Source organism: Dendrobates tinctorius, unplaced genomic scaffold (assembly GCF_039654945.1).
Source record: "Dendrobates tinctorius isolate UK_male_01 unplaced genomic scaffold, ASM3965494v1 ptg000143l, whole genome shotgun sequence".
Taxonomy (NCBI): domain Eukaryota; kingdom Metazoa; phylum Chordata; class Amphibia; order Anura; family Dendrobatidae; genus Dendrobates; species Dendrobates tinctorius.
In genome coordinates, this window is record NW_027361810.1 from 37,560,393 (window position 1) to 37,573,722 (window position 13,330).

The following is a 13,330-nucleotide window of genomic DNA, read 5'->3' on the forward strand; positions in this document are numbered from 1 at the left end:
GTACCGCCCCCCAGCCTGTCAGGCTTGCATCGGTAGTCAGGATCTTCCATTGTCCTGAGAGGAATGGCTTCCCTCGTGTAAGCGAGGTTGGTTTGAGCCACCAGTGCAGGGACCTCCTGGTCGATGACGTCAACCTGAACTCCCTGTCGAGGGAGAAGGGGTTCCTGCCCCAAGATCTGAGTATGGCTAGCTGAAGGACCCTGAGGTGAAACTGGGCAAATGGCACTGCCTCTATTGCTGCTGCCATCCTGCCGAGGATTCTCATGGCAAACCGGAGAGATCGAGGAGGACTGCGAAGGAGTGTGCGAACTCCCAGACGGATGGCCAGTGTCTTGTCCTTGGGAAGGAGCACCAGGCCCCTGGTGGTGTCGAATACCATTCCCAGGAATGTTAGAGTCCGAGTTGGGATGGTCGACGATTTCTGTAGGTTGACTAGCCATCCCAGGCGACTCAGAGTGTCTAGAGTGATTGAGACACTGACCTCGCAGTCTTTGAAAGTGGGAGACTTGACGAGGAGGTCGTCCAGGTACGGGACGACTAGAATGCCTCTTGAGTGCAGGACGTCCATGGTGGCCGCCATGACTTTGGTGAACGTTCTTGGAGCCGTGGCGAGTCCGAACGGAAGGGCGACAAACTGGTAGTGGTTTTGGTTGACCGCGAACCTGAGAAACCTTTGGTGGGCGGGAGCAATTGGTATGTGGAGATACGCATCCTGTATGTCTATGGAGGCGAGGAATTCTCCCTGCTCCATGGATGCAACGATGGACCGGAGGGACTCCATGCGGAAATGACGGACCCGTACGTAATTGTTGAGCTGTTTTAGGTCCAGTATGGGTCGGACGCCGCCTCCTTTCTTGGGGACTACAAACAAATTTGAGTAGAATCCTCGGAATCTCTCGTTCGCGGGAACCGGCACCACAACTCCTGATTGAAGGAGAGAGGAAACCGCTTGGTGGAAGACACGAGCCTTTTCTGGTGGTGTTGGAGGAACAGAAAGGAAGAACCGGTTCGGTGGAACGGAAGTGAACTCTATCTTGTATCCGGAAGACACTATTTCCCTGACCCACCTGTCTTCTGTAATAGGCAGCCAGACTTGCTGAAAGAGTAAAAGTCGGCCGCCTACTGGTGGGGTGTCTTCCGGAGGTCTCGAGTCATGATGAAGTGAAGTTCTGAGGTTTTCCTCCCTTGGGTTTCGCTTGGCCTGCTTTCGACTGCCAAGCCCTGTCCGGTCGCTGCTGCGTCCGTGGGTTGTCTCTGCGTGGAGAACGGTTGCGGTTTTGCACTGGGTGCGAAACGGACCAGCCCGAGGAATTCCGAAAGGATCGGAATCGCGTCTGGTTTCTTCGTTTGAACGTGCGTTTCGGTTTTAGTTGAGGGAGAGAGGTACTCTTACCCCCGGTGGCATTGGCTATCATGGTGTCCAACTTTTCGCCGAAAAGTCTACCAGTAGAATACGGAAGTCGCGTGAGGGACTTCTTTGAGGCCGCATCCGCTTTCCATTCTCGCAGCCAGAGGATGCGTCGGATCGTGATGGCGTTTGATGCTATTCCCGCTACACCTCTGGCGGAATCCAGGGCTGCATGAATCATGTAGTCTGCTACCACTGCCATCTGGACCGCTTGGTCCGAGAGTTCAGGATTTGAAGCCTGAAGACCCTCCTGTAGTCTTTTGGCCCAAGCTAGGATGGCCTTGGCTGCCCAAACTGAAGCAAACGCAGGGCCCAGAGAGGCGCCTGCCGCTTCGAAAATAGAACGAGCCATGCGTTCTACTTGCCGGTCTGCTGCGTCCCTGAGGGTTGAGCTATCCGGCAGAGAGAGTAAAGTTTGCGCTGCTAGCCTAGAAACCGGAGGGTCCACTTCAGGTGGATCTGCCCATTGTTTGGTGTCTTCCTGTGGGAAGGGGTACTTCGCTTCCAGATATTTGCGATTAGCGAATTTTTTGTCAGGCTGCGCAAACTGTTTGGTAAGTATTTTCTCAAACTCATCGTGATTAGGGAAGACCTTAGGTGGTTTTTGAACACTTTCGAAGCAAATCCTATGTTTTGGGACTTCCGGGGGCGACTCTGGAATTTTTAGCACCCGATGAATAGAAGAAATTATGTCCTCAACTAGCGCTGTATTGCTAGGGGGAGAAGGTACCACGGACCTGACCGTTTCATTATCTGAGTCGGAGTCACAGATGCCCTCCGAATCCTGTGCCTCACTAAGGTGATCCCTGGAGGGCGACCTGGGGCGGGGGTCTTCTGTGGTGGGGGATCCCTGTGGTAAATTGCACTGTCTGTCTGTGGCAGGGGACTGCCCAGGAGACCTGGAATGACGCTGTCTCTCCCTAGAGGGGAACGACCTTGTGCTATAGTGCGACTCAGGTGATCGAGACCTGTGAGTCCGCTTACGTCTGTGAGAGTCGGAAGCAGCATGTTCCTGAGACAAGCTGTCCGTTTGCTGTGTACCGTCCATAGCCGGGGTCCGACTCTGCAGAGCTTGCAGCAATGTAGCAGTTAGGTTGTCTATGGACTGTGACATAGACTGAGACATCTGAGTTGCCCATTCCGGCGTGGCCTGTGACACTGAAGCGTCAGTAGGGACTCCCTGGGGTTCTGACCCAGAGTTCTGGATGCAGACCCGGCAGTGCGGATACGTGCTGCCACTAGGGAGCGTGGCTTTGCAGGCTGTGCAGAATGCATAGAAACATTCCTGCCTGGTTCTCTTCCTTGAGCCCGGCATAGTGCACAGAGGCTGGCTATAAGGGATCGTACAGGGGTGGCTACGCAGAGGGAACCCACAGAAAGCCTTATAGGAAGTATAGATTCACAGCTGAGTAATGAGAACCCAGCTGTGAGCTTACCCCACCGGAGTGCCCCTAGGTCCAGCGCCGACAGATCCAAGTTCTGTGCCCCCCGGAGACCGCTGTGATGCTTCTCTCCTGGATCTCATCCAGAAAAAATGGCCACCGGGGCTCTGAGGAGAGGGAGGAGGGGGAGGAGAGCTGAAAAGGGCGCGCTGGGCTGTGTAAAAACGCGCCCTTTCTGCCTCAATCCGCCCCTTCTATGACACTCCAGTGTGTCATTTTGGTCATCCGGGGGGCGGGCCGGGGGCGGGGAAAAGGCGGCGGCTTCAGCTAGGCCGAAGCCGCGGTCTAAATTTGAAGCCTGATGCCCAGGAGGGCTCCAGAGCGGCGCGGTAGTCCGGGGGGGGGGGGGGGCGGATTTGTACCAGACCCCCCCCAGAACGGTCGACTGGATAGCGGTGGGGGTAGCAGGGGTAGCGGTTTTTGTATGGGGGGCCCCTGAAGGGCTATGGAGCCGCTGCTGCTGCAGAGACAGGGACGCAGCAAAAGCCCTGTTTCTGCTGTGCCATCCAGTCCGCACCCTCCCCCGGCCCCCACAGGATCCCTCAGCCGGCCTGGGGTCCCTGGAAGCTGCGGAATGCTGCCTGATCTCCGACCCTACCTGAGGCGTCTCAACCTAATACCCCCTGCGGGGGATTAGGGAGGGTGCGTCTGTCACCGTCAGGGGGTCTTCATCCTCGCCTCGACCTCAACCCAGACCCCTTAAGGGTGTTGGGGAAGGAGGGGGGTCTCGACCTCGAACCAGGACCCGAGGGACTGCGGAGGGAGCGACATGGGGAAAAAAACCACCTCAACCTCAACCGGGTACCCCTAATAGGGGACCGAGGAGGGAGCCATGCCGGGAGTCTCGCTGGAGACCCACTTTTCTTCATCTGTATTTCCGTGAAAAAAGGAAAAAAACGGAAGAAAAAAGGTGTACCTCCTTGCGACACTAAGCAAAAACTGGAGAAGGCTGACGCCGTCCAGGGGTGTATACTGCAGAGGAGGAGCCAAAGTTAATCTTTTTTCAGATTATGCATAGTGTCGCCTCCTAGTGGACAGCAGCATAACACCCAAGGTTCTGTGTCCCCCAATTAGGCGACAGAGTAATAAGTTTTATTATACTCACCTGGGGGGGTCCGCTGTGGTCCTGTCCGATGGGTGTCACAGGTCCGGTTCCGACGCCTCCCATCTTCATGTGATGTCGTCCTCCTGCTTGCTTCGTGTCGCGCTCCTGTGCAGGCATACTGATCTGCCCTTTTGAGTGCAGAGCAAAGTACTGCAGTGCGCAGGCAAAGGTCACAGAGGCTCAGCACCTGCGCGCTCCAGTACTTTGCTCTGCCGTCAACAGGGCAGATCAGTACTCCTGCACAGGAGCCACGACACGAAGCAAGCAGGATGTCGATATCGAATGAAGATGGGAGGCGCCGGACCCGGACCCGCGACACCCATCGGACCGGACCACAGTGGACCGCCCCCCGAGTGAGTATAATAAACCTTGTTTTTCTTATCTTTCAGGATGGACAGGGGGCTTATCTACAGCTTTACAGAATGCTGAAGATAAGCCCCGAAAGCCAGTGGCCGCATCTTATAGCGGCAAAACGAGGTGACAGGTTCCCTTTAAATTAAAGAAGTAATCTGGCTCCACACACTCTCCGAATTGTCTGTGATGTCACATGTATGGACATCTACGACTCTCATACATACGTGTCAGGTATCGTATAACTGTCCTGTTTACCCGCAGCTCGTGCCTGTGACCCGGCAGATATCATGGGCTCAGCTCACCTCCAGATGCAGATATGAGCAGAGCCTGATTAGTCATTAATGGGACTTGGCTGCAAAGCCAGACAAGGTCTAAAAATCTAAGTTTTTAACAATCCAGGATGCTAATGCAGGTAAGCAGCAGATTTTCCAACCAAAGAACTGCAGATAGAATATCTGCACCAATTTCGCTTTGTGTGAACATGCCTCGGAAAATCTTGAATCTATGCAGAAATTTTGATTTGGGTCCTCCTCCTCCAGTACGGTTCTCTTATCTGTAGTGTCAGGGTAACAGTGCACTGTGTGAGGCAGATTTAAGATAGCTGCACATGTGGTAGATTTACCCAGCGCAAAACGACATTAAATTCCTTGACTCATTGTGCCTAGTTGGCCTTACGTGTGGATGATCTACCCCTCAATAACATTTCATAGGTCTATTCTGATTCCAACTCTTCATTGCTTGCTCCACGCTGAACTAAAATGTGTGGAAAAATGACAACTGTGAAGTGCAGCGCTTACCATTCTACAAAACGCCAGTGACATGCTATAATACAGATGAGCGTTGTGCGGCTCAAATCGGTCCAAAGCGTTGATTAAATCTCCCAGCTTAGTCGTGGCCTAGAGATAAAACAGCAAATCAGAAAATGCAAACACCACAAACAGCTGTCAAGTACATGTGCCACATCGCAGTCTAGAAATACGCCGTGTACCTTTCTAGAGTTACAGAAGACCAGCAATAATGGGAAATTTAACGTTAATTTTAATTTCATACTTTCAACAATGCAAACCCTATCCGGAAAACAAATGAATTGCAAAATAAAGCAACTGCATCTTCTCTAAAGACAGGCATTAATAGCTATGGATAGTCACCAATATGATCAGTGTCTGTTTAGGAGGTAATATCTCTGGAACGCTTCAATGGATCCCACTGATTCTACTATTGTTTTCTCATAACATTGCGTTTCACGATAGCGGGAAACATTTCTTCGAGATGACATGCATTTACCGTTTATACTCGTGTATGAGCCGAGTTTTTCAGCAGTTTTTTGAGCTATAATCGCCCCCCCCCCTCAGCTTATACACGAGTCATTGTCCCAGAAAGACAGTGAGGGAGGGGAATCGGCGGTGTAGCAGATCACACAGAGGCAGTTATAGCCGCAGCCGCCGGCTTCCAGCACACATCCTACTTACCTTCCTGCGCGCCCTCGCTGCATCTCGTTTGTTCCAGCGCCAGCAGCTCCTCCATCCGAGTGATCACATGGCCCCGTTCATTAAGGTAATGAATATTCACTCCTCTGTAGGAGTAGGATGTGTTTTTTTTTTTATAAAGGATCTATGCATACAAGGATAAGGGATGAGGAGCCATGCATACCAGGATAGGGGATGAGGAGCCATGCAATCTCGCGAGATTTCGCCGACGCCATTTTGGATCCCGACGGCATCCACGTCGGCGACATGTTCCTGCGGCGACGCTATTTTGGATCCGCGAAATCCCGCGATACTCAAGATGGCGTCGCCGCAAGAACATGTCACCGGCGAGGACGACGTCGGGATCCAAAATGGCGTCGGCGAAAACTCGCGAGATTTCGCCGACGCCATTTTGGATCCCGACGTCGTCCACGCCAGCGACATGTTCTTCTGGCGACGCCATCTTGACTATCGCGGGATTTCACGATACTCAAGATGGCGTCGCCGCAAGAACATGTCGCCGGCGTGGACAACGTCTGGATCCAGGATGCGCCGGCGGAAGATGTCGGGGATCGTGGAGCAGCGGCGATGACGGCGTGAGTATGAGAGACGGAGTGAGAGAAGGGGTCGTATGTGGAGTGAAAGAGTGAGTGGAGATGGTGAAAGGTGAGAGGAGTGTGTGTGTTGAGGGTTAACATGGCAAGAGGTGTGATGCTATCGCATCCTCCCGATGCAATAGCATCGGGCCATAATCTAGTTGTACAATAATCTTTCAAAGGAACTGGGTCATTAGAGTCAGTGATTTGAAAAAGAATTCATACCCTGTGAACTTTTCCACATATTTTTTCACGTCACACCCACAAATTTAAATATTTTTTTGGATTTTCTGTGATTTACCAACACAAAGCAGCAAGTATTTTGGGTATTTTCGGGTATGTCTCTACCAGGTTTCACATCTAAAGGCTGAAATTTTTGTCCTTTCTTCTTTGCAAACTCGCTCTAGCTCAGCAATATTGAAAGGAGAGCTAATGTGAACAGAAGTTTTCAAGACTTGACACAGATTCTCAGTGGGATTTCGGTCTGGACTGTGACTATGAATATGCTTTAATCTAAATTATTCCAATGTAGCTCTGGCAGTTTGTTATGGGACGTTGTCCTGCTGGAAGTCTCTAACAGGTTTTCCTCCAGGATTGCCCTGTACTTAGCTCCATCCGTCTTCCCATTATCTTTGACCAGCTCTCCCGTCTGAACAAAAGCATCCCCACAGCATGGTGCCGACACCACCATGTTTAATGGTGGGCTTGACGTTTCCAGGGTGATATGCAGTGTTAGTTTTCCTCCACACACAGCGATTTTCATTTAGCCCAAGTAGTTCTACTTTGGTCTCATGTGACCAGAGCACCTTTTTCCACACACTAGCTATGTCACCCACATGGTTATTTGCAATCTGCAAAAGGGACTTCATATGCTTTGCTATAAAAAAAAATGGCTTTTAGCTTGCCACTCTTCCATAAAGGCCAGATTTGTAGACTATGTGAATAACCATTGTCCTGTGCTGAGCTGTGGATCTCTGCACCTCCTCCAGAGTGACCATAGGCCTTTTGGCTGTTTAATTAGTGCTATCCTTGATTAGGATGTCACTTTAGGAAGATGGCCATGACTTGGTAGGTTTACAGATGTGTCGTACTCCTTCCACTTTTTGATAATGGAGTGAACAATGCTCCGTGATATATTCTTAGGTTGGCCTATATTTTTTTAAGCTTGTGGGTGTTAAGTGAAACAGGTGGAAAAGTACAAGGGGTATGAATTTTTTTCAAGGACACTGTAAATGCTGCCCTAGCTACAGGCAATTACTGATAAGGGGAGAAAACCTTCTGAAAGAAAGTCCAACGTTTAATGTAAACTACAAAATTGGCATGTAATGCTCCTAATATTCCCCATTTTCTCCTATAATAGCTGTGCGCCGTGCAAAACCGACTTACAAAAAGAGGAGAACATTGAAATTCTTCGAGGACCAGGCCGCTATACTCCCCGAGATCGGAGAACCAGATACTGAAATTGAATGCAGACTGTACACAACATAAGTCGCCATGTGTATAGAACTGTACCTGCCGTGTCAGAGGGGTCATTTACTTTTATGTGCCTGTATCAGGGATACACAGTTCTTAATGCATTTATTGTCTACTCTAAATAGAGAGGAGATTGAGGCATCCCTCGCGCTTGTTGAAATGGCAAGGGAAGGCGAGGAGGAGAGAAGACCGAACCAGTGAGTTACAATCCGTGATGGCTCCGGCCTCACTCTATAACTTAACTTCTTATTTGTCCCCGTTACGGTTTTCTCTCTATACGAATGATTGCATCTCTTCAGCAGATTCAGTAAAAATCTTGAAATTTGCCGATGATATGACACTGATTGGTCTCATCAGGGGAAATGCTGAAGACTTGTATCGGAGTGAGGTGAAAAGAATATGTGACTGGTGTAAAGCCAATAATCTTGTACTCAACACTAAAAAAACTGCTGAGATGGTTGTGGATTTTAGGAAAGATCAACATGAGATACTTCCAATCTACATCCATGACGAAGTGGTTCCTAGGGTACCGTTACACCTAGCGACTCACCAGTGATCCCGACCAGCGATATGACGCGGTCAGGATCGCTGGTGAATCGCTGGGTGGTCGCTAGTGAGCTGCCACTCAGGCAGATCTCACTAGCGACATCGCTGGGGACGGGGATCACTACTTACCTGTCAGACGCGGCGATCCTGCATCCTCCCGCCCGGCTCCACGCGTCGCTCGTCGTCACAGCAGGAAGCACCGCAGGAAGTGGACGACGAGGAATGGTCCAGCAGCTTCTTGCGCGATCAGCGATAACCAGCGGGGGAGCCGGTCGGAGGTATCACATGCAGCGATATCGCTAGTAATATCGCTGTAACGTCACAAAATCGGTGACTTTACAGCGATATCGCAGTGTGTAACGGGGGCTTTAGGGTCACAGAGACCAAATTCCTTGGTGTTATCATCTCTCATGATCTCAAATGGGGGAAAAACGTGGATGCTGTTATAAGAAAAGCACAACAGAGGATGTTCTTCCTGCGTCAGCTGAAAAGATATGGTTTGTCTAAGAATCTGCTGATCTTATTCTTTAATGCTGTCATCAGATCTGTGATTATTGTGCTGACAGGTCCCTAGACTTGGGACACTGGCGCCTGCAGTACCCGTCTACCCAGACTCGCTTCCACTGAGGACTGAGTATGCACACTGTATTGTTTCGTAAACGTGTGTAAGCTAGTCCAAGTGGCCGCTTTACACACGTGTTGTGCTGAAGCCTGGCGTCGAATGGCCCAGGAGGCTCCTTCCGCCCGTGTGGAATGTGCCGTGATACCGGCCGGAATAGAATTGTTTAGGCGGTAGGCGTCATGGATGGTGGACCTGATCCACGTGGCAAGGGTAGCTTTTGAAGCCGGTAAACCCCTGCGAATGCCTTCTGGAATAAGGAAAAAAAAAAGGAATCAGACTTCCAGAAGGGTGGAGTCCTAGACACACACATACGCAATGCCCTGGCAAGGTCAAGCGTATGCAGGGCCCTCTCCACTCTATGAACCGGAGCCGGGCAAAGGGTCGGTAATGAGATGCCCTCATTGAGGTGGAAATCAGACACAACCTTTGGAAGGAAGGATGGAACTGTACGGAGAACCACCTTGTCCTGGTGGAAGAATAGGAAAAAGCTGTTTGCAGGAGAGCGCTGACAGCTCAGACACCCTGCGTAGCAAGGTGATTGCCACGAGGAAGACCACCTTTTGTGATAAAACTCGAAGTGGAACTGCCTTAAGAGGTTGAAAAAGGAGGTGCCTGTAGAGCAGTTAGGACCAAATTAAGGTCCCACGTATCCAGTAGACGTCTGTAAGGAGAGACCAATCTGGAGACTCCCTGAAGAAACGTCCTGACTTGTGGTTTGTTAGCAATACGCTTCTGAAAGAGCACTGAAAGCGCTGACACCTGACCCTTAAGCGATCCTAAGGATAGGCCGGCGTCCAGACCTGATTGAAGGAAACCACGAACTTTCGGAAGAGAGTAAGGGAACGGAATTCGCCCGCGAGAGTCGCACCAAGTAAAATACGTTTTCCAGGTACGATAATAAACTTTGGCGGAAGCTGGTTTCCGTGCCCTGATCATGGTTCTAATGATGTCTGGAGCAAACCCTGCCTGGGTTAAAACCCAGGTTTCAAGGACCACGCCGTCAAATTGAGAGTCCCTAAATTCTGGTGGTAGAACAGGCCGTGAGACAGGGGATCGGGACGGTCTGGAAGACGCCAAGGAGTGTCTGATGTAATGCTGAAGGATGTCGGCGTACCATGTACGTCTGGGCCAGTCCGGCGCAATTAGGATGGTCGTAACTCCTTCCTGTTTGATCTTCCTCATGACTCTGGCCATCAGGGGAAGAGGTGGGAAAATGTACAGAAGCTGGAACTGAGTCCAGTCCTGAACCAGGGCCTCCGCCCCGAGCAACCTCGGACCGCGTGTCCTTGCCATGAAAAAGGAGACCTTGGCATTGAGATGAGATGCGATTAGGTCCACGTCCGGAGTCCCCCAGCGATAACAGATCCGACGAAAGATTTTGGGATGGAGAGACCACTCCCTCGAGTCCATTTCCTGTCTGATGAGGTAGTCGGCTTCCCAGTTGTCCACACCCGGACTGTGGACCACTGAGAGTACTGATTTGTGTTCTGCCCAGCGAAGGAGACGCGCCACATCTCTCATTGCCTGGGCACTGCGAGTCCCACCTTGGTGGTTCACATATGCCACTGCCGTGGCATTGTTCGACTGCACTCTGATGTGAGAGGACTTCAGCAGATGGCAAAAAACTTTTAGCGCCAGGAAGATAGCTCGTATCTCCAGAATGTTGATGGGCATGGTCGCTTCTATTGGAGACCATGTGCCCTGTGAAATAGGTGCACTGCACCCCATCCTGTTAGACTCGCATCGGTGGTCAGGACTTTCCATCGACTGAGAAGAAAGAATTTTCCTTTGGCCAGTACGGGTGGTTTGAGCCACCAGTACAGTGATTTCCTGGTTGACTCCGTCAGTCGGAACTCCCTTTCGAGGGAGAAAGGGTTCCTGTCCCAGGATCTGAGAATGGCTAGTTGAAGAGGTCTGAGGTGGAACTGGGCAAATGGTACCACCTCCATTGCTGCTGCCATCCTGCTAAGGAGTCTCCTGGCAAACCGAAGAGATCGGCAAGGTATGTGGACTAACATGCGAACTGCACCGCGGATAGCTTGTACCTTGTCCTTGGGAAGGTGTACCAGACCCCTGGAGGTATCGAATAGGATCCCTAGGAAGATCAGTGACTGACTCGGGAGTAGTTGACGACTTCTTAAAGTTGACTAGCCAGCCCAGACGAGTTAGTGTGTTGATCGTGATGGAGACGCTGTCTTCGCAGTCTTTGACAGTAGGTGGCTTGATGAGTAGATCATCCAGACATGGGAGGACCACTATGCCTCTGGAGTGTAGGACATCCATGGTGGCTGCCATAACCTTGGTGAATGTTCTGGGAGCCGTAGCTAATCCGAAAGGCAAAGCCACGAACTGGTACTGATTCTGCCCTATTGTGAACCTGAGAGATCTTTGATGAGCAGGCGCAATAGGGATGTGCAGGTATGCCTCTTGTATGTCTATGGAAGCGAGATATTCTCCCTGTTCCATAGCCGCAATGATGGATCGAAGGGACTCCATGCGAAACTGCCGAACTCTTACAAACTTTTTGAGTTGCATTAGGTCCAGGAATTGGCCGAACGCTGCCTCCATTTTTGGTAACCACGAATAGGTTGTAGTAGAGTCCTCGGAATCTCTCGTTTTCGGGAACCCGTATTATGACTCCTGCTTGAAGGAGAGACACTATTTCCTTGAACCACCTGTCCTCTGTAATAGGCAGCCAGACTTGCTGAAAGATTAAAAGTCGACCGCCTACAGGTGGGGTGTCTTCCATATTTCGTGAGTCATGACGAGGAGAAATTCTGGAATTTCCCTGGCCTGATGTTGACCGCCAATTCTTGTCCGTCCTCTGTGCTGTCCTTTGGTTGTTCCTGTGAGGGGGAACGGTTGTAATTCCGTGAAGGACGTGAAGCGGCCTAGCCTGAGGAGTTCCGAAAAGACCGGAACCTAGCCTGGTTACGTCGCTTAAACGTATGATTAGGTTGCGGTTGGGGAAGAAAGGTACTCTTACCCCCCGTGGCATTGGAAATCATCTTGTCTAATTTTTCCCCGAAAAAAATCTCCCACTGACGTACGGGAGATCCGTAAGAGGCTTGTTTGAAGGCGCGTCCGCTTCCTATTCTCACAGCCAGAGGATACGTCTGATTGTAATTACATTCGCTGCTATACCTGCTACGCCTCTTGCAGAATCAAAAGCTGCAAGGCGTATGTAATCTGCCACCACCGCTATCTGAACTAGTTGATCGAACATCTGAGGAAGCAGACTTTTGGAGGCTCTCCTGCAATCTTTTGGTCCATTCCAGAATGGCCGTGGCTGCCCACGTAGAGGTGAACGCGGGAGCCAGGGAGGCTCCTGCAGCCTCAAAAATTGAACGAGCCATGCGCTCAACCTGCCAATCTGCTGTATCCTTCAGGGTTGAGCTATCTGGCAGTGAGAGGAGAGACTGTGCTGCAAGCTTAGAGATAGGGGGATCAATTTCCGGTGGATCTGTCCACTTCTTGGTCTTTTTGAGAAAAAAGTGTATCTAGCCCTTTTTTACGGTTTTATTTACGGTTGGCGAATTCTTTGGCAGGCTGCGAAAAATGCTTATCAAGGATGTCCTGAAAGCTTGGGTGATCAGAAAAAAAAAAAAAAACTTTAGGGACTTCAGGGACCCCTCAAAACAGATCTTATGTTTTGGGGGTTCTTGGGGAGCATCGGATAAAACCAGCACCCGATGAATAGAAGTGATAATGTCCTCAACTAGCGCTGTATTGCTAGGAGGACAAGGAGCCTGAGACTCCTATGTTTCCTTTTCTGATTCGGAGTCACAGATGCCCTCTGAATCCTGCGCATCGCTGTGGCGTTGCCTGGAGGGAGATCTGGACCGCCGCTTTTCCATGCCCGAAGATCTCTGTGGAGATCTGCTGCGCCCGTCTCTGGAACGAGACGGTCTAGGAGACCTAGAATTACGGTGTCTCTGCCTAGAGCGGGACGACCGTAAGCCATGGGAGGACGTAGCTGAACGTGACCTATGGGGCCGTTCACTACTAGCATTGCCAGGGGCTGCCTGTCCGCTTATAGCTGGGATATGACACTGCATAGCCTGAAGCAATGTGGAAGTCAGCGTATCTATGGACTGTGACATAGATGCGGCCCATACCGGCATGTCAGTGGACAATGACAGGAGCCTCTTGGGGCACTGACCCAGCATTTTGGGAACAACTCTAGCAGTACGGTGCATGTTGCCACTGGGAAGATTGGCTTTGCAGGCTGAACAGACTGCGTAACAGCAGATAAACCTGTTTTTTTTTTTTTTTCCTTCCCTTCTTTCGGACCTGGAGACCGACATAGTGCACTGAG

General features: G+C 50.8%; 1 protein-coding gene and 1 long non-coding RNA gene across 5 annotated transcripts in view; one reads left to right on the top strand and one right to left on the bottom strand.

Annotated features, from left to right (window-relative positions):
- The window catches only part of LOC141049375 (uncharacterized), a 261,995-nt gene that overhangs the window by 172,130 nt on the left and 76,535 nt on the right, over positions 1-13,330 (top strand). The gene's annotated exons all lie outside the window — the stretch shown is intronic.
- TTC21B (tetratricopeptide repeat domain 21B) overlaps positions 1-13,330 on the bottom strand; it is a 136,259-nt gene that overhangs the window by 92,050 nt on the left and 30,879 nt on the right. For all 4 annotated transcript variants that reach the window (XM_073545775.1, XM_073545774.1, XM_073545772.1 and 1 more), the window contains exon 8: positions 5,107-5,205. In XM_073545775.1, coding sequence (XP_073401876.1) covers positions 5,107-5,205 — 99 coding nt within the window. The remainder of the gene's footprint in view (positions 1-5,106; positions 5,206-13,330) is intronic.